The sequence below is a fragment of the Ochotona curzoniae genome, unplaced genomic scaffold (assembly GCF_017591425.1).
Source record: "Ochotona curzoniae isolate NIBS_2020 unplaced genomic scaffold, NIBS_Ocur_1.0 scaffold_3890, whole genome shotgun sequence".
NCBI classification, from domain to species: domain Eukaryota; kingdom Metazoa; phylum Chordata; class Mammalia; order Lagomorpha; family Ochotonidae; genus Ochotona; species Ochotona curzoniae.
The window spans coordinates 10,999,562-11,023,363 of NW_024467115.1; the positions used below are offsets into that span (position 1 = coordinate 10,999,562).

The 23,802-nt window shown below is 35.8% G+C and overlaps 1 protein-coding gene across 1 annotated transcript in view; it reads left to right on the forward strand.

Annotated features, from left to right (window-relative positions):
* LAMA2 (laminin subunit alpha 2) overlaps window positions 1–23,802 on the forward strand; it is a 421,382-nt gene that overhangs the window by 238,214 nt on the left and 159,366 nt on the right. The window contains exons 28-31 of the mRNA XM_040965651.1: window positions 56–173; window positions 6,873–7,007; window positions 13,174–13,298; window positions 20,835–20,921. Of these exons, the coding sequence (XP_040821585.1) occupies window positions 56–173; window positions 6,873–7,007; window positions 13,174–13,298; window positions 20,835–20,921 (465 nt within the window). The remainder of the gene's footprint in view (window positions 1–55; window positions 174–6,872; window positions 7,008–13,173; window positions 13,299–20,834; window positions 20,922–23,802) is intronic.

Genomic DNA, 23,802 nt, shown 5'->3' on the forward strand with positions numbered 1-23,802 from the left:
ATGCTGATGTTAATTGCTGATGGGATCATCTAAGTGTGCACTTGCTCTTTTTCAGGATTTCAGAAATTTCAATGGAGGTAGCTGAACCAGGGCAGATCACAGCAGCAACTCCTCCAGCTCACTTGATAGAAAAATGTGACTGTCCCCCAGGCTATTCAGGCTTGTCCTGTGAGGTAAGCTCTTCTCATTCCACCCAGTTCCATTAAGAAAAGTCGGATGGAAATGCCTGCAGAACAGTCAACTGCTTCCATCCGTTTTACTCTTATGAAGACTCTTAACCTGTTTTATTTGGTCTTTCACTTATAGTGTGAGACATGATAGCAAGAAGATGTGAGTGCCAATTGAAAGTTTCTCGTCACAACTGATAGCGTGAAAAATCTGAGAAAAAAAGGAACAATCAGGAAATAATAAAATTACATCAGGGTCATTTATCAAAAACTGATCTATTTTCTTGGTGGTGTTTCTGGGCAAATAAAGGCTTTTAAATTTCAGTGGCCATAAATAAGAATATATCAAGTTTGAAAGTGTTTTTATAATCTAACAGTAATCGGTCATATATACCTGAGTAGATATTCACTAGTAGGCTGAACCCTTCAACACAGCCTTTACAGATGGGCATACACCTGCTCTTCAAGTTACAATCATTGTATTTTCATTCCAGTCATATATTTTCAAACCCACATTCAGTTAAATCTGTATATGCATATATATATATATCAGCAAAATTGACAAACTAGATCTTCATCTTCTGGAAATTAATTTACTGTCTGCAAATGTTGTTTAGTAGTAAGACTAATGTGATATTCAGAAAAAATAGTTTAAGAAACAGGCACGGACTTCAAGCATGCAGACATCTTGCACAAGAAACTAAGTCACTTAAGGATTCAGCTTATAAAAGTCCACATCCTTGAGTGGCTGCCATCAGATCTGCCCTCCACCAAAGACTCCCTTACCTAAAACAAAGGCTTGACAGGACCTCCAGAACCTGCCAGAGCGCCATTGCCCAAATGCCTGTTTATACATCATGCTGGTTTTTCCCCCGGTGGACAAGTTAGATTTTATGAAAGTTCAACACTGTACCTACTGCAACCTATGAATCTTATGAAAACTGAATGAGTTATATATCTTAAATATATATCACAGTGCCTGGCATGCAGTCGGCAATGCAGGGCTGAATATTAAACATCAATTAGCAATTGTTATAATTGTTAATCTTTAACTATATACATGCATCAACTCTTGTATGCAAATAATTTTGTAAATACAGTTTGGGATGTCACATTAATGTTGCAGAAGATAATACCATATCAAACTGAATTATAAGTTACAAATATCAACTCAGTTTACTAACCGGTGGCATGGAAAAATTAAAAGGAAAAGAAATTTGCTAAATCTCATTTAACTACACCATCAGCTCTGCTTGATCTGGTACCTTTGGTTCAAATAGAATTATAGTATATTCACATAAGGATTAATTTAAAGGAAAACATATATGGGAAAGCCTCTTTATAAATAGTTATTTCAGTTAGCATTACATAAAAATGTCTTGTTCAGAGAAGAGTCTCATAGGATAACTACAAATATAAGGCATTCTTGGAAAAATTCCACAGCAATTTTCATGAATGAATTTGTCAATTCTGATGCAACAAAGAAGAAAATACCCTCATTAAATAGTAACTCATATGTACATACCAATAAATAATGTGTATGTGTTGGTATGCAAAACCCACACAAATTCACATGTAGAAACAGCATGTGAATAAAAAAATGTATGGTGTACAAATATCACATTTTCTAATATTGCAATTAATTTTGAAAGATTAGAAGATAAAGGAAAACCAAACATTTAGCATCAGAGTAGCAAGGTTTGATTTCTAGCTCTAGCCTAATACTGGCTTCCTACTAATGCACGCAGTGGGAGGCAACTGTAATGGTTCAAATAATTGGAACCCCGGCAACCTTTGGATTGCATTCCCAGCTTAAAGCTTTGACCCCAGATCAGCTGTGGTGGCCATTTGGGGAATCAAGCAATGGATGAGGTGTTATTTCTCTTTCTCTCTTTCTGGTTTTGTGTGTGTGTGTGTGTGTCTGTATTTTTGTGTGTATGTGTGTATCTCAAAGGCCAGATAGAACCTTGGATTTTCTAGACAAGAGAATAGCATATTATCCCACAAAAAATACAACTACACTGCTGACTATGTGACCTTGGCACATTCTTTTAATTTCTGTAGACCTTAATTATTATATATGTATCCAATTTATGAAATGACAGGTTGGGATTTGAAATTCCAAAATTCTCTGACGTTGCAATGTTGTTTGGCTTCAGACAAGATTCAGTATTTTGTCAAGGTTGACCTTTATATATCTTGAAAAGAATGCTGCTAGTTCAGCTATATTGTTTGTATTACCTAAGATAATATTGTTCACTAATGAACACAAATACTTTGAAAGTAACAAATTATTTTAATGCAATTTACCTTTTATTCAAGATTATGTTTTACAGAAGCTCCTCTTAACGTGACCGAAAATACTGAAATCATATATTCTAAAATAAACTTAACTATTAACTTTCCATCATTGTATGAGATTAAAAATTGGTTGAGAAAAGCAAATGATAAATGAAGAAAACTCTTTAGAAGCTAAACTATCATCTGCATTAGTGGCTTTAGTTATGTCCTGTGTATTTCACTTAAGCTCCTATTTATAGACAATAATTATAGTAATATCTTAAAGGAAAGATTACAGAGACAAAGATTTCTCTCTCATAATAAGATACCTGAGGTGTTCTCCACAATCCATTGCCTCTAATCTATTATACACCTTATTTATAATTCATTCTGATTTTAAAGTACAATTACTCAAGCATAAAATCTAATCACCAAAGCAAGAACGCAGGACAGTTGTGAAATAATACATTCCATTTCAGTAGCATATGCTTTGGGCCATGAATACACAAAGCAATCCCTTTAAAATAGTTTCACCAAATGTACCTGGAGGCCTATGCATCAACAGTATATCCTCACTTTTATGCAGAATTTATTGGCAGTTAAACATTGGCTGCCAGTTACAACACAATCTGTTTGAAAGCCTTAGCCTACTACCTGTAGTGATAGGGCATTTATGGCAACTTCGTTAAAACCCTGTTTTATAAATGCCTGATTATTATAATTTATGGTTTTAAGAAGAGAAAAAAGTAACATGGTTTCCTTACCAGATTTGTCTCTTGAAGCCATGAGGCTGTGACTGTCAAGCGTGACTATTAAAACTAGTATTTTTTATAAAATCTCAACAAGTAATATTTATGATCAATTCATAAAACCCAAAAGGCAAAATGTAGAAATAGGCATATCTGTTTGCTCAGCTCCCGCATGCAAATCCTATCACTACAGCAATATGCCAATTTTGTTTCCCAGTGATACCTAGAACAGTAATGATTTTTTACTTCTGGTTTATCCACAGCAAATATGTAAAATATGTAAATCATATACTAGGGGTGGATATATTAACTTATTTCACATCAGGCATGGAGGCATTGTCTTTGTTCTTCCTCACCACTTATGGACGGATTTTTGTCTCTTGCCTAACCCCAGCACATTTCCTGACACTATGATAGCACAGTCATTCAGGATAATATATGAGTTCCATTTTACCGATGAGGAAACTGAGGCTCAGTTCATTATCACACAGCTAAGCTGTAGCAGAACTACAATCTGTACCCTAATAAATCTACTTCCAAAATCCATATAAATGCATAGTTGGCAGTTGCACTCCATCCTTATGATTCAGGGAATGAAACGGGGCACACAATATTCAAAATCTGTCCAGTGTCATGTGTTAGCTGGTCAATGAACTTATGGAAAGATGAAATAGAAGAGTGCTTTCATTGGCTGCACCACAAGTATCTATTTTAACTATTCAATTCTGAGGAAAGGGGGAATGCATTGTACAACTGTCCATCTGGACATGTTGGCTGTCTAATTTCTTTTTTCTTTATTCAAAAACATTTTTGTGTGAATCTGAGTCTCACATCTTGATATACTATTTTATGGCAGTAAGTGAAAGATGGAAGGAGAGAAGGGGAAAATTTAGCTGTGAATAATTTCAGCACATGCAAAAAGAACTTTGGTAAAATTTGAGTGATGGATAAAAAGGGAGTAAGATGAAATCAGGAATGTGCAGTTTTTTTTAAATTCTTTATTGTGTTCCAGAAAGAATTTTAGCTGGGACTCAAAATGTCTTTCCTTTGTTTTCAACCCAGACATGCTTATTCTCAAGAAACTGATCTATCAGTCCACTCAGGGAAGAAATATATAATATTAAACATCTTGAAAAAGTTTAAAAATGGAAATAAGAAATATGAGAGGACACATAAAAGGGACTAAAGAGGAAGAAATAGATCACCTTGTTTAAAGGAAACAATTTTAAATTTCTAACATTATTTCTAACATTTGCATTGTGAAAGTCTTGGTTTTTTCTTTGCTTTCAGAAATTTAATCCATCAGAATATTAAATTCACCTAAAATGTTAAAATTGCAACAACAAGTAACTTGCCCATAGCTCAGATGAAATCCACTTTTAAAATCAGGACTTGTAAATCTGTTCACATTGTAGCACTCATTTAAAGCAGTATATGCATAGAGTGAGGGTTTTCCAGTGATCCTCTGCTTACTAGACTTTCTCGGGGTTTAAAACACACCCCAACCCCACTTTCTACCAATTAAATTTGGCTTCTTAGAGTAAAGCTAAGTATCATTATTTTTAGAAACTCAGATATGCCAGGAAAAGTTCTAAAAAAGAATTAAGCCAGAGTTTGACAGGAAGTTCATGAATTCCCACCCCAGGTGCTTTTCCGTTTCTCTCTCCCTTCAGAGAAGAGCCACAGCAACAGGAACAAGGTGAGGTTTGCCACACAATAAACTTCAGCTTAGTGCTCCCCAGGCATTTCAGGCTATAATAATGAGTTTCATGTAATTCTTCAACCAAGAGTTGAAGAATTTATTCTAACTTGTGTTTTAAACTTTCATTTGAGAAAGAAAGGAGCTAGGAACTTTTTCCTCACTTTGAGCGACTTTTTCACACACACATACACACACATCCTTACCTTCAAGAAAATGTAACAATAAGAGAAAAATAATTATACAGGTATTGAAGGATGAAATCCAAGTAAAGAAAATCTAATTTTATCCAGCAGTCAGCATGCTAACAAATTGGAACAACCCACACGGTGAGACACTTTAAAATATACTTTTGCACTGTGTCTTTAACTATACTTAACTAAATTCTGCAACCGTAGCTTTCAGATCTAATTCAGTAAGAACAACAAAAATGAAAATTGACTTGCATAATCAAAATGAATTTACTTAAAAGATACAACTGTATCTACCTTAAAACAAGTGTAACTCAAAATATTTTGAGTGCAATGTTTTTTATTTTAATTAAGTTTTTTCGACTCTGGGGTGTTATTAAATCTTACTAGAATTTCTTACATGCTCTGATAAAAGCGGGCAAGCTCTTAATTAAGGGCTTGATTGAGCTGCTTTGGCATTTTCCAAATAAAAACAAACAAAGAAAACACATATTCTTTTTCTGAGGGACTTCCTGAAAGTGTGTGGAGGACATGGAACTCCTAAAACTAGCATTTTCTCCTACTTATTCAATAAATCATTTTTCTTCAAATTGGGAGCATGGTTGTGTTTTTCCATTTCAAAAAATTTACTTTCACTTTGGAAAGTTTTCATTAAGTTTCTAAACTTCTAAACTTGTGGGAAAATACAATGCGCATAAGTTCCAGGCGTCATGGAGTGAGAACATACATGAAGAAGATCCTGACCTTTCCCTGGTACCTGCCTCACTTACCTTGTGCTCCCATCCAGGGAACCAATTGTGAGCTGGGAATTTAACGTACTGGGGAAATGTTTTTCAGTGAGAAATAAATACCCTCCCTAACCAAAACAGTAAAAAGGTTTCTCTAACAATCCTTACCAGAATCTGAAAAAACTGATTCTATATTTGACTCATAAAAGAACCAACAATTGCTCAGTGTGGCATCTTTGTATGGAAGGGCTCAGCCTGCGGTGCAGGTCTGTTTTTACTCCCTTTCCAAAAACATGGCCTTCTTTCCAAAAAACTAGATGTGTTTTTGATACATTACATAGAGACCCAAATGAACATGAAGGCCTGGATTTTGCATATGTCAGTTTCACTAGTAGCTTTTCCTTGATATTCAAGTGTTTAGAGTGAAATGAAAGATTTAAAAAAAAAACAATCAGGGAAAGATTAAATCTTATTGACAGCTGACTAGTCCCCAAACAAGTACAACTTTTATTTTATATTTTTAAACTTATAGCTTTGGTTTTGTTAATATATGTATGATAGATCCATGACACATGTTTATTCTTTTTTATTTTTTCAATTATATTTTTTTGGTGAGTCTCATTGGACATTTGCTAGTTATTCATCAAGCTCAGAAGAAATGTGTTTTAGTTTATCAAGGACATATCAAGGTTGTCATTCAATTCTTTCACTAGTTCAACCTCCAGAATTACAAAAAAAAAACAAAAAACAAATTGAGGAATGACAACAGCAAAAAGGATTATTCAAAGACTTTTCTAAAACAGAGCATAAGTGTTGTGTGTGCAAATGGACGCATTCTTTAGCTAATCTGATTCCACACAGGCTGCCTACCTGATTATTTCAGGGGCTGGGCATAAATGCGCCGGAGATACCATCAAACTAGTGTTGGAATGAGCAAGTAGTGTGGCCCCAGTACAAGGAGGGGAAAACATTCTGTAATTTCAAAAATTGAAAAACTTGGGCATTACTAAAGCTAGGTATCTGTCCTAACTTTCGTAATTGGCATCTTTTTCTTTCAGACATGCTTGCCAGGGTTTTATCGACTGCGTTCTCAACCAGGTGGTCACACCCCTGGACCCACCCTGGGCACATGCGTGCCATGTCAGTGCAATGGACATAGCAGCCTGTGTGACCCGGAAACCTCCATATGCCAGGTGGGCATCTGAACCGTTTGTGAAACAAGTCTCTTTACTCATTTGTCTACAGTGCTCAGCATGCAAAGGCCAGCTCATCCGCAGTGCACAGAGTTAGTGTGTATGTGCATCAGCAGCCTTCATGTGTTCTGTCCTTTACAGTCACAGTGAGAAACCCAAGTTTCCTGTGTCATCGCCTGTCACCCAGAACTATGTTCCTGGCACAGGTCTGACATCCTTGCCAACTTCTTCCATCTTTCCTCATCTCTGAAGTCCTTCCAATGATCTTTATGGGACTCACTGTCGAATGCCATCCATAGCCATTTTCCCTTAAAGTTATTCACCTGTTTCCAACGCAAACCCCACTCTGCTGCCCTGGAAACTCACATGGTGGTCACATTTTATTCTTCTGAGAATACAGTTAAGGCAGATGCCCCTGCAGCTTGCTGCCATTTTCACACATTCTTCCTCTTCTTCACACCAACACCTAGTTCTGAAAGTGATGCTTCCATCTCTTTATCTACCACACCTCGCTGATGTCACCTGCTAACTATGATTTGCAATCATTTCTGTAAGATGTTTTCTCTATATCATTGCCATTCTCTCCAGCACTGCAGCTATCACAACTCTCATTATTTAACTCTTGGCCTCTTTTGATTCTATAGTCTCTGTTTTATGAGAACCCTATTAGTTGCCAAGCACCTTTGTTCTCTTTAGTGCACATCTTAGTACTTCAGTATTTAACCTCACAGTGGTGGTTACACCTTTTATTTGGTCCTATCTCATCCATGCCCTAACTGTCCTAACCAGCTAAAAACTATGGCCCTTCATTGGTATCATTGCTTTGCAACACTCATTTTCCTTTCTAGTCTACCACTCATTTTTGCTCAGTTAACTTCAACGCTCATTGCATCCTACTGTCTGCTCCACACTTAGATGGTCTACACAGAGACAGGCATCAGGACAACAGGTATAATACTGTAAAGTTTATGACCACCCTGTTTCAGCAGATCTCTATGCTGTTCTCAGTCATGACACTTCATGGTTGTCCATTTCCTCCCTTCTATTGCTTAATCACTGTTTAACTTCTTCCTAGCACTCTTCAAGCCTAACCTTCTCCGCTCATTCCTTTATATCTGTAATCGCAGTAGGTGATATTTCGTACTTCATGAAAAAAATTAAAGGTGATTAAGAGAGAGGTGGCATGAGCTTTCTCTGCTGCTCTGCTACCTTTCTGCATCTATGCCAAACGATTTTCTCTCCCATGACTTTCACCAATCTCTTCTTGTTTCTAGAGCAGACCAAATCTTGCACTTGTGATCGCGTTACTTCCGATTCCTCCCGAGCATGCACATTGCCTCGGCACTGAATCTCCCTTACTTCAAATGACCAGCTTTTATTTTTATTTCCATCTTAAAATTTTTTAAATTTATGGTTAAGCTTGCTTTGACAATGTGGAGTTTTTCAGCCTTATGGCTTCTTCTTCCTCATTACCTGGAAATCCATGTGGTAGTGATCCTGTGATTCAGCTTTGGAGGCATTTCCTTCTCTGGCAGATTGATTCTCACAATGATATCACCCAAGCAAGCGATTTTCAATACATTTCCTGACATCCATAGTTTTTGTCATTAATTTCACAATTTAATTTTGGATGCAACACTTTAACCTTTTTAGAATTCACTGTGCTATTAGGAAATATTTATTCAAATATGTATTTCTGTGAAGAGTGATCTATTGAAAAGTATTCTTTTTTCTCCTTGATTTGCCATGGTAAATAAATAGATATAAGCACATTTTATGTATTAAGAAATGTTCATGGGCCATTTATTATGTTTTGCTTATCTTTTAGTTATTATTACAATGTTCTGTAATTTTTGTGTTGTTTTTAGACCTAATCAGGACATTTAATTCACTTAACCAAACTGAGTATGTCAGCAGCCCTGTGAAAGATTGACTGACCAGAAGAGCTGAAAATATTTGCTTATTCAGGGAAGAAATTTCATAAAATTGCATGTATCAAAGAAATCAAATCTTTTGCTTCCATCTCTGTAGTTTGAGTTATGATCATCTCAGTATTTTGATTCAGATGTGAATCCTAAATTTATATTACTCAAAATATTCATTATACAATGATTTTATTACAAAGCCAAATTGAAGAAAATTATTGCTAAAGATCTCATGTGCTTCTGGCAAACATTCATTTCCATGACTATAAAATATATTCTTAAAACATTCCCCAGTTAGCACTTATTCATCATTTGGCACTTGGCTGAATGACTTGATGCCGGTATTCATAGACAATCATTTTATCTTGAAGCGATTATCTCTCACAATGATACTGTTAAATATGAAATAGCTGTTTCATTGCAAAAATACGGTGTGTTGCTTTGAATATTGAATATGAGGCACATGCTACCTAAATCAACATTAAAACTGAGAAAACAGTTTGCTGTTGTTATTAGAATTGAAACATCATCTTTTTCATGTTAGGAACTCTGACCATTTGCTTTGTACTGCCTGAAACATATGTTCATTCATTCATTCAAAATATTCATTGAAAACCTACTAGGTTTCATTCATTGTATTAACCCAGAGGGAGAATTTATGTCGGACTCTGGACAGCAGCAATTATTTGCCGGAAAATAATAACATTTAAAATAAGAGCTCAGATGAATAGGTATTAGCCAGGTAAACAGAGGAAAAACATTCTAGTGCAATGAATTTTCAAATGAGAAATTCCAAGAGTGAGAGTGAAAATTGCATGATTTAAGAATTTCAAATGGCGTACTTGCACAGTACACAAGAAGAGTACCTACTCATTGGCTGGAAACTGCAGCGGTAAACGGAGGCAGACAAAGAATGATCTTTCTTTCACACAAGGAAGTTTGTGATTTATACACAAGGCAGTGAAAAATTAATGTTAGGTTGATTGCTGATTATGGTGCAGGAAAAGGAGTGAAGAAGAAAATGCTGGATAAGAAAATATTCTAGCAGTTTATATATATTTATGAATACATGTGCATGTACATATTTATGAATATATACATATATATTTGATTATATATGAACATATGTGAAGAAAGTCTAGAAGCACGAGGTAGAGTCAAGGTTGTGATACAACAGTGTAATCTGCCACCTACAGCACCCTTAGCTGGATAGCAGTTGGAGTCCTTGCTGCTTAGCCTCTAACTAGTTCTCTGCTAACGTAGCTTGGAAAGCAGCAGCAAATATCCCAAGTGTGTGGGCCCAGTCTCCCATGTAGGACACCTGGCTGGAGTTCCAGGCTCATTGCATCAGTCTGGCCAAGCCATGGCTGTGGTGCTCACTTAGGGAATGAACTTAGATGTCATTCTCCTGCCTACCCTGTCCACAAACATACATCCATCACTCAGAGTTTGAAATAAATAAAAGTAAATGTTGAAAGAAGATATATAGATTGATAAAATCATGGAGTAAGTCATTAAATAGATACATGGAATAAGAAGGCCTGTAGGTTGCTGACTTGGACAGCTGAGTGAAATGAAATGAAATGGGAATATAGTAATATTATCTAGGTAATAAAGACATGAGTTATATTTTTGGCATTTAAAATTCAGTACAATTTTGCATCACGTCATAATATCGATCATAGAAGCAATTAGAAATCCAAGTCTGAAATTCATTAGCGTTGTGCAGGTTGAATAAATAAAATGTAGAATTTTTAATACCCTCATAGTAAATTTTAAGTATTGGTTGAAACCACCAAGTACAATGTTTAGGGACTCTCCCCGCAAATCATGCAGGTTATGTTAGAATAAAGAACATTAAACTTGCCTAGCTGAAAGAGAAGTTATACTCCATGAGGGAAAGTAAGAGTAACTATAGAGGAATCATAAGAAAAGGATACTTCAAAGAGGGAGGGTTCAGAAATATCAACTGTTGCAGAAAATTCACCTATTCTGAGAACTAATCATTTTGCAGTTTTAATAAGCATGAAATTATGCTTAGAAGGAGATATTAGAAGCCTGTTCAAAGAATGTATTGGAGTTGAGTGAGTGGAAAACAAGAATGTAAGCCAAGCCTTTTTAAAAGCGATGAGGAGGAGCCGGTGTTAGGGAAGAGCAGGAACATGAGGTTGTCTTCTTAGAACTATATCTATGGGATGTGTATGCATAAAACCTGTTCTCTTTTTCAAAAGCTTAGCAAATATGGAAGTTGTTGAGGGACTAAGATACCACAGATATTTTTAAATAGAAATTCTTGATTAGCTTCAAATGTAAATTGGAAAAAAAAAAGACAAGGAAAGAGAAAAAACGTTGGAGAAGATTTGGTGCAGGAGACAGGGAAGCCAGTTTGTTGGAAAAGTATCTATGGACCAAGGATAAAATAACACTTCCCTGACTGTGTGTCAAAGAGACGCATGATAAGCAGGCAAGCTGGGGCATTGCTTGGCAGGAATCTGAGTGGATACCTAGATGATGGTGTTCTTTGCTCTTATACTACAGATCCAGCATCTACTGAGAGTGAAGTGGAGCATTAGAAGCTTTGAAATCCATTCCCTATCATATTAAAAAATTGCGTGGTTTTCTTGTTCCACAAGCATTTCTGAATGACATAGAATATGTTAATATACCAGTAACATAAAAAGCCAGTAGTCTAATATTCATTATGGCAGTATTGCAGTTTCTTTGCAGATAACAACATAAACTCTCATAAATATACTGCGAACGTTAATATTTTAGAATTTCACAATATATGTGTTGGAATTGACTTTAGTTAATAGCATTTAATGAAAGATGACATTTTCAAAGCCAAGGTTGTTTGCTCAGTAGGAGACATATGAAAACTAACTACGGTTTTTCAGCTGTGAATAAAGCCATATTCAGAATGTGGTATATTCAAGTTCAGTATGGAGCCTTCAGGCAGCCCTGCGGCTCTGGTCAAGTTGATCAGATGATCAAATCACTCACAAATATATATGTTTTGTAACTGACTGCTTCTCAAATTTTCTTTGATTTATTTTTTACCAGAAGTAAATTGCTATTTTTACCACCCACCATCTTATAAGATGAAGCTAGAATCCAACTGCAAATTTCCTTTATAGTGACATCTTCAAAGATTTTTGAAACATCTATATTAGCTAAAAAAAACTGTGCATGCTTTTACAAGTTTTAAATAAAAATAATTTTATTTTCCATGTGCTTTCTAAAAACATTTCAAAAAATGTATCTTATTTTTTTCTCAATTTCCTAAGTCAAGTACTACATGTCCAGTAAATAATATTCAATATTATGTTCTTTCTCCCATGCTTATTATTTGTTAAGTTTTTATTTGTTTGTTTGCTTGCTTGTTTGCCAGAAAGGAAGCGATTTCCTGGAGAGTAAGAATATTTTACATTTCCCCTTCCTTGACAATCTCAGTGCCCATGTCCATGTCTTGCACGTCACTCTATTGCTTGATAGTACATCTTCCTCTACCTTATGAAAATTTTTATGTCAAAACTGTACATTGCTTTAAAGCAGTTTTCACCTGCTTTTAGAAATGCTTTTAGTCATGTCGCCCTACTGTCTATTGTTATAAGAGCATGAAAAGCAGAATACCTTAAATGGCTATTTTTGTTTTGTGTCTTCTGATCCTTTCAAGATCCATTAAGATTGGCCAAATGAAGTTCGAAGTTCTTAATGAAGTGACTAGATTTACATTGTAGCGGTCATTTCCATTTTGGATAGTTTCGCTTTCCTTCTAGATTTGACTTCAAACATACCACTAGCCAGCATGCATAAGGGTCTGGTGTTTCTAGTATATTTTTTCCTAGTGTTTTATAGAACTAAAACCAGAGATGAAAATAAATAAATAAATAAATAAATAAATAAATAAATGACCAGGTGATATGATAAAAGTTAGAGACTCTCTAATTCTGTTCCCTAAGGCTAAAAACTAAATTTTCACAGGTACAGGCACAGAGAAAAGAGGCGAGAAACTTGTCAGTACAGCCTCAGTAGCGTAGGAGTAGAATCTGAAATGAAGGTGCTTCTCTAAAATATTCACATTAAAAAGCAAGTATTCTGTCAGTGACAGAGAGTCAGTGTGTATTGTGTGTATTGTGTATGTGTGTGTGTGTGTATGGTAAGTGTTGAGAGTTTTATTATAAATCACATTAAAGTTCTTGGGAAGTGAAAACCAGGCCTTTTCCGCCCTTTCCTTGCAGAGCTGCCAGCACCACACCACTGGGGACTTCTGTGAGCGATGTGCTCCTGGATACTATGGAATTGTCAAGGGATTGCCAAATGACTGTCAGCAATGTGCGTGCCCTCTGATTTCTTCCAGCAACAAGTAAGATTGAAAAACATACCCATATTTCCCAATCAGTAATGCCATCTGTCTAGCACATGGGCTAAGATTTGGCCATTTTGTTTCACCCATATAGACAAAAATCTTAATGTAAGACAGAAAAGCCCTTTAGCAATGTATAAGCATGGCAAAATTTAATATATAATATGTGAGGACTAATTTTTCCTTTATAAATTCTGTCCTAAGTAATAATTACTAAAATGTAAATAATTACATTTGCATAAGATATGTTTATAAAATAAATGATGTATGTACAAATGTGCACAGTTTTATAAATATACAGAACTAGTATTTTCATATAGCTCTACCATAAATCCAGCTATGATGGATCGTTTGGGTGCATATTACATTACTTTTGTAGCTGTTCCCATTCATTTCATGTGTTTTGTCTAAGACTGGGAAATAATTTAAAAAAAAAAAGATTTGAAACATTAAAGCAGGGTGACTTATTGCTACACTCTAAGACAGTCAGTATTTCCCAGAATCACAGCCCCCTTCTGTAAGATGGTCTGAGCTTGGTACCATGGAAACATGGCCATAAGGGGAAACAAAACCAAGAATAACTTATTTCAGTGCAGTCTGAACATTCTGTACTGCTTTATATGTTGATGAAAAACCCAGGCATTTTCATTTACTTTGTGCAAGACTCTCTACACTTTGTGTTAAGTGATTTATAGGCTTCAATCTGTTGGGTATTTTTTTCTCTAAGAACTAGCCTTTGAAAAGAATGTGTGACAGTTTTTTCAGAATTAGAATTCTAGATATCTTACTTTGATTATACAAGAAGCGTGGAGCAATTCAGACAACGATCTTTCTACCTGTGCCCGGGTATTTGTCGTCTTCTTCTATGCCTTACTTCTATCCTCAACATTCTTTGGTAGAGTTTGTCTGCCCTTCCTCTTTAAGTTCTTCTTAACTGGAATCACAAACCCTTTATGAGGTTTCAAATATAGATGTTTAGGTGAGTTGGAGACTGTAATATTCTTGTTGCTCATTAAAACAACAAGTACAGGTGTGTGAAACATAAGATTACTTTCATATTGTTTTCCCTAATCTCTTCCTGATGACTGAACTTAAGCAAAAAATAGTTTTCTTATTAAAGTATGAGCAAATTGAGTTACAAAAATTTGATCATTGTGGATAATCTCTTGTTGGGTACACTATAATAAAAGCTGTAAAAATTATCCAACAATAGTATGCTACTTTTTACAGACATTCACTATTATGCATGCGTCTTAAGATGAGTCAACTCAAATATAAAGAGAATTCATAGGCACAACATACGACAATTTTGACCTTTAAGAATATGTTGAAAGGGCCTGGCACAATAGTGTAGTGGTGAAAGTCCTTGCCTTGCATGCACCGGGATCCCATACGGGCGTTGGTTCTAATCCCAGCGGCCCTGCTTCCCATCCAGTTCCCTGCTTGTGGCTTGAGAAAGTAGTCAAGAATGGCCCATAGCTTGGGACCCTGCACCAGCATGGGAGACCCAGAAGACCTCCTGGCTTCTGGCTTCAGATTGGCTCAGCTCCAGCCATTGTGGTCACTTGGGGAGTAAACCATTGGATAAAAGATCTTCCTCTCTGTCTCTCCTCCTCTTTGTATATCCATCTTTCCAATAAAAATAAATAAATCTTTTTTAAAAAGAATATGTTAAAGGAAGTTGTAGGTAGCATATAGTAGTTCTCAACCTGTTTATTAAAGGTGTTTGACTATTGTTGGTAGTTACAGTTGGAAATCACATAACCAGAATCCTAGATAACAGAGAACACAAATGTGTTAGTAATAGAGTTTGGAATATGGAGTTCATATAGAAATTGTCTGTTGATAAAAATGAATGAGCAGGGCTCTAATGGTTAAAGTCCTCTCCTTGCACATGCCAGATCCCAGATGGGTGCCAGTTCATGTCCTGGCGGCCCCGCTTTCCTTCCAGCTCCCTGTTTGTGGTCGGGAAAAGCAGTCTAGGACAGTCTCAAGCCTTGGACCTTGAACCAGTGTGGGAGACTTGAAAGAGGTACCTGGCTTCGGATTGATGCAGCTCTGGCTGTTGCAAACACTTCGGGAATAAATCGAAGGAGAAAATCCTCCTCTCTTTTTTCCTGTCTGTATCTGACTTTCCAATAAAATTTTAAAAGAATAAACTGAGTGAGAGAATAGAGGTGGATATTGCAGAAATTTTTGAATACTAATCCACAAAATTTGTATTTTTAGTAGTAATGAAACACTTCAAGATTTTATTTTAAAAGGTTAATATAGTTAAAGCTGCAGTTTAAGAAGACTGTTATCATAGAATCTAGAATAATAAATTTAAACAGGAAAAGAAGAAAAGCATTACGTTAACCAAGGCAAGAGAAGATTGAAGCCAACTGTAGGTAATGTGGCAAGAATGGAGACAAGGAGATAAATGTGAGAAAATTGTCAAACACAGGAGTACAGATTCTGAATGAGATGTGAGGGGTCAGAATCTAGGCAGAAGTTGGAGACTGAAATTAACAAGTTTGCCCTCCAAAATGATGGGGCCATAGCTATTAGAGAAACATGGGGTGAGCTGCTACAGAAGAAAGATATATTATGTTTCAAATACATCCTAATTGATGAGAATGGAAATATGCAGATAGTTTCAGGAAATGGAAATAAGAGAATTGGAGGTGCAGATGAGAAAAGAGCTATGCTACTAATGAGGTTAAATTGCATAAGATTTTCCAGGCTAGAGTTAATGCGAGCACAGGAAAAGCAGGAAACACTTGATTTCCTATGTGAATAAAGCAAAGCAGAATCCAGTTTCAAGGCAGGAGCATCCAGGGGAATGCAGGCACCTGGGTTCTTGCATCTCAGGGAAAGAGCAGGGTCTGTGACCATGTATCGAATGATGGTCTTTTAAGAGATCCCAAACAACATGGCAGCCATTGACCAGATGGGTCATTGACAAACTTTGAAAATGATAGTGGAAATGGAAGTTAGAAGATATCTGTGGTAGTTTTCCAGAACCTCAAGAGTAAGAAGAAAGAGTACTATGTGATTGATGAATGGGATCAATAGGGCTGAAATCGTTTTTGTTTTTTATGATGTTTATAGTACATATAATTTTATACAAATGATCCAACTATCAAGATAAACTAGCCAATTGAATAGTTTTTAAACTTTCTGGTTATAGCACTGCGAGCAAAATTTTTTACATCATAACTCAGCATGTAAAAGTTTACATCTATAGATATAGAAACATACTATGTATGTAACATATGTTCATTTTATTATCTCATTTTTTGTTAAAACTAAGTCATTTTCATAGCCTACTAATTTGGTCACCTAGATGTAATTGTATAAGCCAAGCAGACCAGTTTATGTAAAGAAGAGTTAAAATATAAAGTACAAAAGTAGGTCATGGCAAAGAAGCGCTTCTTTCAGAGATGTAAAAAGAGATTCTAAGGCACAGATTGACAAAGCTGAGCTATCGCATTTTTAGCATCTGCATAAGGAAGATACGAATGATCCCCAGTTCACTTGTACAACATTTGCTTACATCTTCATTCCTGAGTATCAAGCAATTATGTCAGAATCTGTAGGGTTGTGATGGAGCAGCAACATTCAAATGCCCTCAAAGGGTTTCTTCCCCCCGGGAAGAAGCCTTAGCTGAGCACAAGCAGCCTTCTGCAATCTAAACAACTCGATAGGCCTGCTGCCCTGCATTGCCTTCTGCAAGAAGACGAGGTTGGAGTTGCTCTCTCTTCCCTGCACGTACTCGGCAGTCTTTGCTGTTGCTGCTCCCAAGACAATCCCTGTGAAATCCAATCTATTTTTAAAGGCCCAGTGGAGATGTCACTGTGACTGTAAAATATTTCCATAGCACAGCATGTCTTTTGTACTTTTTTTACACGCCTCATGCATTTAATCTCATGTCTTTATTTCAATCAAATGTTGCTTCAGAAATTATTTTTAGTGCTGAATTAAGCCTGTGATTATAGAGGAGATTGAAATTATATCTTTGCAAAAAATTAAAGAACAAAAGGGAAAGACAGAGGAGAGTTGAGGAAAAAGGAGAGGGAAGAAAGGAAGTATGGTTATCATCTTAGAACTGTACCTATGAAATACATGAAATCTGTTGCCTTTATATTCGTAAAAATTAACAAAAGATATTAAACATTCACTAAAAAGAGGAAGGACAGCATTGGGGTATGGTGAGGTAAAGACACCATATCCAATAATGGCATCCCATTTGGGTCAAAATTCATGTCCTGCCTGCTCCACTTATGATCCAGCACCCTGTCAATGACTGAGAAAAAACAGCAGAAGATAGATAGATAGCACAAACTTTTAGGCCACTGCTACAACCTTGGAACCTCAGAAGACACTCCTGTCTTTCGTACCTAGCTTCAGCCTGGCTCAACCCTAGCCATTGCTGCCATCTTGAGAGTGAATCAGCACATGGAAAATATCTCTCCATCTCTGACTTTCAGATAAATAAATAAATCTTTTGCAGAAGAATTAAATATTGACTAAGTGTTTTGAATAATATTAAGTGTTTTGAACATTTTGAATAATAGATAAAGGATAAGAGTTCAGTCTTATTTTTAAACCTAAATGTCTTTCACACAAATTTTAAATTTTTTGAAGGTATAGAAACTGTTTTATATATTCCTTTACTCAACAACTATTCATAAGGACCCAATTCAACTCATAGTTCTTCATGCTGGGAGTTTGTAAATGAACAAAACAGTCCCCATTTCCTGCTCTCCTAAAGCTTGTATTTTTTAAGTGTGGACAATGACCAAATACACATAGAATATGATATTGGGTATTACATCACAAAGGATCACAAGGATTTTTGATCATTGAGGATGATGGGACATCATATTAGTTACTTATGCAGGCAGTGGTCTCTACAAACATATGACTCGGAATGAGCCATATAAGTGTCCATAGGCAAAAACAGCCCAACAGAGAAGCTAATGCACTGACCCAGAGACAGGTCCATACTTGGCAAAATACAAAGAGGCAGAGTGGCCAAAGCAGAATTAATGATGAAGAGGATGGCATGAAATGAATTCATCAGAGCATCAATGGCCACTTAAATGTGCTATCACAGGTCAATTGGTTAAATATTACACAGTCATGGTACCAATGAATGCGCCCGTAGTATTTGCAAATAGAATATAAGGATGCTATAAAAACCTATGAAGAAAAATACAAGAATTCCCAGGCTTTTTTGTAGTATCCTTGTATATGTGGAGTGGGAGAGAAAAGACAGATTTGACACCACAGGTTTTGAGCAAATGGGAACATGGAGGTGTTCATTGAGGTGGGGAAAATATTACAGAAAAGTCATGTGTACTTTTCGAAGTGGAGTTCAGTTTTAGATATGCTAGAGTAAAAAAAGTGTTTAAAGTCCTTAAGACATAATTATGTCATTTGAAGAAGAGAGATAAGGAAAAGTTGAAAGCAACTGTGAAGCACATACGAGAGCAATGATATACTATACATCCAGCAAAGGAAATGAAGAGGAAACATCCCACGAATGGGTAAAACCAGATGGTAGTTTGTGGGAAGCACGTTTCTTTCTGTAGAATCCACAGGGCATGACTCAGAGAACAGATTGGAATCAAGCACCACATGGAATGGTGTTGTCGTATAGCGGGTAAAGCTATAGCCTACAACATCAGCATCCCATATGGGTGCCAGTTTTAGTCTGACTCCACTTCTGATTCATCTCCCTGCAAATGGCCTGGGAAAGCAGCAGAAGATGGCCCAAGTATATAGGCCTTGGTGGGAGAAGACCAGAGAGAAACTCTTGCCCTGTGGCTTCAGTCTGGGCTAGCTCTGGCTGTTGTAGCCATCTGGGGAGTTCACCAGGGGATGGAAAATCTCTCTTTCTGTATCCCTTGTCTCTGCAACTCTGCTTTTCAAAATAAATAAAATAACTTTTAAAAAAAGAATTACCTATCATAGGGGAATTTGAAACAGGGCAACCAAACAGGCAGATGAAAATTTCTGGGTGGACTGCGAGACAGGCTGAGAATGAGAGCAGAAAGGGTTAACTCTCACTTCAAGCAGCATGTTACTTTTACTTCCTACTTCATGTGACTCCAGGGGAAAAAATGTAATTCGCCCTAATATCATAACTTTTAAAAGTTTCTATCAACTCTCCAAGGAGAATTGCTACATTTCTGCACAGTGCTTTCAGAAACTTTTAAAATTTGTTATTGAATGTTACATTTCTTGCCACTTTACAGCTTTACTGTAGAGGAATGTAACTTCTTGGTGTTGGCTCTGTCCAATTACACCTCAAATGTCTCAAATCTGTTTTTGGTGCCTATATATATATATGTGAGTTGTGTGTCCATGTGTGTGAGCAGATGCACTCAGCAGCAAGCTCTGAACTAAAGAGCTGAAAACTTGAAAGAATGTGTCAATTATGAGTCTGTGGGTCTATTTTTGAAAAGGCCAACTGTAAATTGGTTGGATAATGAGCTACTGGGTATTAGCTCAATTTGTTCCCATGTTGAGAAGGTTAGTTTGTCATTCACTCGTGGAATATAGATTGAATACCTTGCAGGACAGTTGAAATAGAGTCCAGAAGATTTTTTGGTCCTGGTCCATACTTCTTATATTGCCTTTTCAATATCAACTCACTTAGAAGTTCATCAAAATTAAAAGAGAGTCTTTCAGAGTCATCTTCTACAATGGTGTATGATGCTATGGGAAATTTAACCCAGTGGGTACACAGCTCTGCTTATATCCGCCAGTTGTTCTTAACTGCTCAAAGCTGCTTGTTTGTACTGTTTCGTTGTCCAAGTTTCCTTTATATTGTTAGAAAAACAAAAATCTTGAAAGAAGACCAGCTGGCTCTTATTACTAGTATTGGAATGAAAACACAGGACCAGTTATAGATCACCTAATTATTAGAAAAGACCTTAAAATAGCAAATATTCAGCTTTACACAGAAAACTTTCTCTTCTTTCCTCGTACTAAATCATATTACTTTGTGCTTAAAGTAAAATATAGCTTGAAATCTGGATATGAATTTAAAAAGGAATTATTTTATTCTAGGCAAAGCATTTATTCATACCATGTATTAAAGTGTCAGTGGCAATTTGGACTAGGTTTTTAGGAACAAATTATATAGCTCTTGTGCATGTTTAAATGGGACAGATATTTAGTAATACCTATTTTTGCATTTGGCTCCTGTGCATAAAACCAAATCATATTTTCTTTTAATTAATAACTAATAGGATCTTGCTAAATGTCTAGCATTTCCCTGGCTGTTAGCTAATTATTAAAATTGTAAGATATTTATGTAATGCAAGGCATTGTTGATTCATCAAAGCAAATTTTATATGTTCACTATTAGTAGTATTTAACTGATACTGCACAAGAAGAATACCAGTAGTTATAAATGTAGCTTTCGTCACCACCTACCGATCTATCCTAATAACTTTGATAATGACAGATGTGTTTGATTATTAAAACAAAAAAAGAACTCAGCTAATGTCTCTTTTACAATCTTTTATGTTGTTGATTCAGTTTCAGTCCTTCATGTGTCATGCAAGGTCTGGACGACTACCGCTGCACGGCTTGTCCTCGGGGGTATGAAGGCCAGTACTGTGAAAGGTAACTTAAGCATGATTCAATCAAAGGGCCCATTTTGAAAACTGACTCCAATGCGGTTTTAAACCCAATGTCAGATAACATGCCTATTGCTTAATATCATTAATATATACCTTAAAATTAAACTCTTGTGTGAATTCTAGGGAACAAGTCTTATTTAAACATTTTCATACACAATCATTTTAGCATAATTGGTAGAAGTGTAACTCAAGTTTTAGAGGGATATGTGAACTTAGCTTCATTCCACCAACATAACTGTTCCCCTCTTTATTATTTGTACATCATAATGACTGATACTTTATATAAAATTGATAGTGTGGCACTGAACGTGTTTAATGGACTTTGCTGTTACTCTACCTAGGCACCTACAAGGCAAACACCTCTTTAGTAGGAGGCACAAAACAGACCTGAAACTTTTCCAATGACTCATTAGTGAACAAGTACAAAGTCCTGCTCATTTACCTCCAAACTAAAGAATCTGAAGATGTAATTTACATATTTAAGAATATTCTTATTACATAGCCAACAGGAAGCACATTAATAAAGGCAACAAGAAGATAACTAAATGAAAATGCCAATGTAGTTAGAAATTTATAAATAAATTTTAAAATTATAAAATGCAGGGAACAAACAGTATATTCCACCGGAATGAAACTGACATTTTGAGACTGATTATTGTTTACAGTCACTCTATATTTTGAGGAAGAGTGATGTTTTTTCTACTCTGCTATTTGTTCAGTTATTTAGCTAATGAATTGTTAAGTCTGTGGCTATAAAGGGAACTGAAAAGTTGTAAAAATTTAAAAAAGGGAGAAAAGAGTATAATGTGAGGACTATTAATTTGTTCCTAATTCTGGATCGTGAAATGCAGGAAGTATGATCACCTTATAAAAATAAGAGTAAAATAAATAAAATACATTTCTAAATATCAGCTATAGGTGGTAATTCTAAGCATGGCATCTATTACTTGCAGGTTCACATTCACAATGTCCATGTCAGCAGAAATTAGCAGTAGTTAAATAATTCACTGCAATGGGAAACTCAAGTCACTTCCATTGATTTTGAATATTTAGTGTAATTTGAATATTTTATGTGCATGTTTATATATAAATTTGTTTCCACTAGTGTGTTTACTATTTATGCTTAAACTAATATTCATTCATGCCCTTGTAAATACCAATAGGATAATGACTACAAGGATTTGTACGACAGGATTATCTGTAGTAATTTATGGAAAAAATATTTTATCATGTAGTTACATTAATAAACTTGGGTTACAGCTATCTGCAAAAGCATGTGAATGTTGAAAGGTTATGCAGAAATGACAATCATTGGAATTAAATCATAGCAGTTACAGAAAATTTATTTTTAATATCCATTTTAATCAATAAGGGCTGACAGTTCATATAGCTTATAGATGAATAGACTTATACACTTAATATCAACTGTGAGTGGTATGAATTGTTTTCGCAATTCTCCACTGTTTTAATAGCTTTGCATCCATCATGGTGAACATGTAAATAATCTGATTAAATTTCTTGAAAAAAAAAAACACCATTCTTCATCTGATTTAGCCAAATATATTGGATCAAATTTTATTGTAACCTTCCAGATAAATTTGTTCTACTTCTGAGCTTTTAAATTGTTTAGATCACCTTCAGTTTAACCTAAACCCATCAACTGAAGGCTAAAACCGCTTACATTTTTTAGTGTCCCTGTAATATAGAAGCCCCTCCTTATTCTTCATCTTCATCATTCGTATTAGAGACACAGAGAGAATATTCCTATTCACTGGTTCACTGCCCAAATGCCCATATGTGTGCAAAATGGTCCCAACAATTTGAGCCACCACCATTGCTTCCAGGGTGCACATTATCAGGCAACTGGGAAAAAAACTAAGATACTTGGATGTTGGGATGCTGTGTTCTCACATGTGGTTCTAACAAAACACCTTCCCTTATTTAAGTGACATTTTTAATAGCAAGCAAACCCATGACTGTGTTTAAAAACTTGATTTTGTGGCAAGTTATTCTTCTTGCTTTGCCTTTAGCACAAAATGAATTCACTTTAACCATCAACCATGCAAATTTTCTGCAGTCCCAGGCCACTACAATGCTCTAAGGTGTGGGCCTCTGGCATCACAGTTAAGACACCACATAGGATGCCCATTTCCTGTGACTGAGGTCCTGGTTTTGAGTCCAGCCTCAGTTTCTGAATCTGACTTGCTGATAATATGCATTCTCAGCAGATATAATAGTTTTTCCAGTGGTTCGGCCCCTGGCATCCACAGGGAGGAAGAGAGTTGATTTCCTGTTTCAAACCTTCACCCAGCCCAATCCCAACTGTGGTGAACATTTAGGAAGTGAATCCACCCATGGGATTTTCTCTCCTGTTCTCATTTTCATTCTCACTTTCAAATAAGTAAATATATAAATAAATAAGATTTAGAAGCAATTTTAAAAGACATGATCCTTTGATAAATTTTGGTTTCAAAACAATATTATTTTCCTCAACTTCCCCCAATACTTGTATGCAGGACAAAATCTAATGGTTGTATTTACACTAACCACATATGTGATTTTTGTGATCACTCATGAATACTTCAATGAGAGACACAAAATGTTTTTACACATTAAGCCAGGACAAGAGGAACTGCAGTACCACTATCAGCTTCTAGTACGGTAATCCATAGTGATGTTAGGTGAATAAATGCGTGAATGGGTACAGGGTCATAAATGGGCTACATTTGGGGTTCATCCTATTGATTTCCTTTCTGTTTCTCAAATCAACCATGTGTATTTTATTTTTGTAATCCTACCCTTTACATATATACAACAAAAAAGTCCAAAAAAATCTGATTATCTGTCATTTAATCTATCCTTTT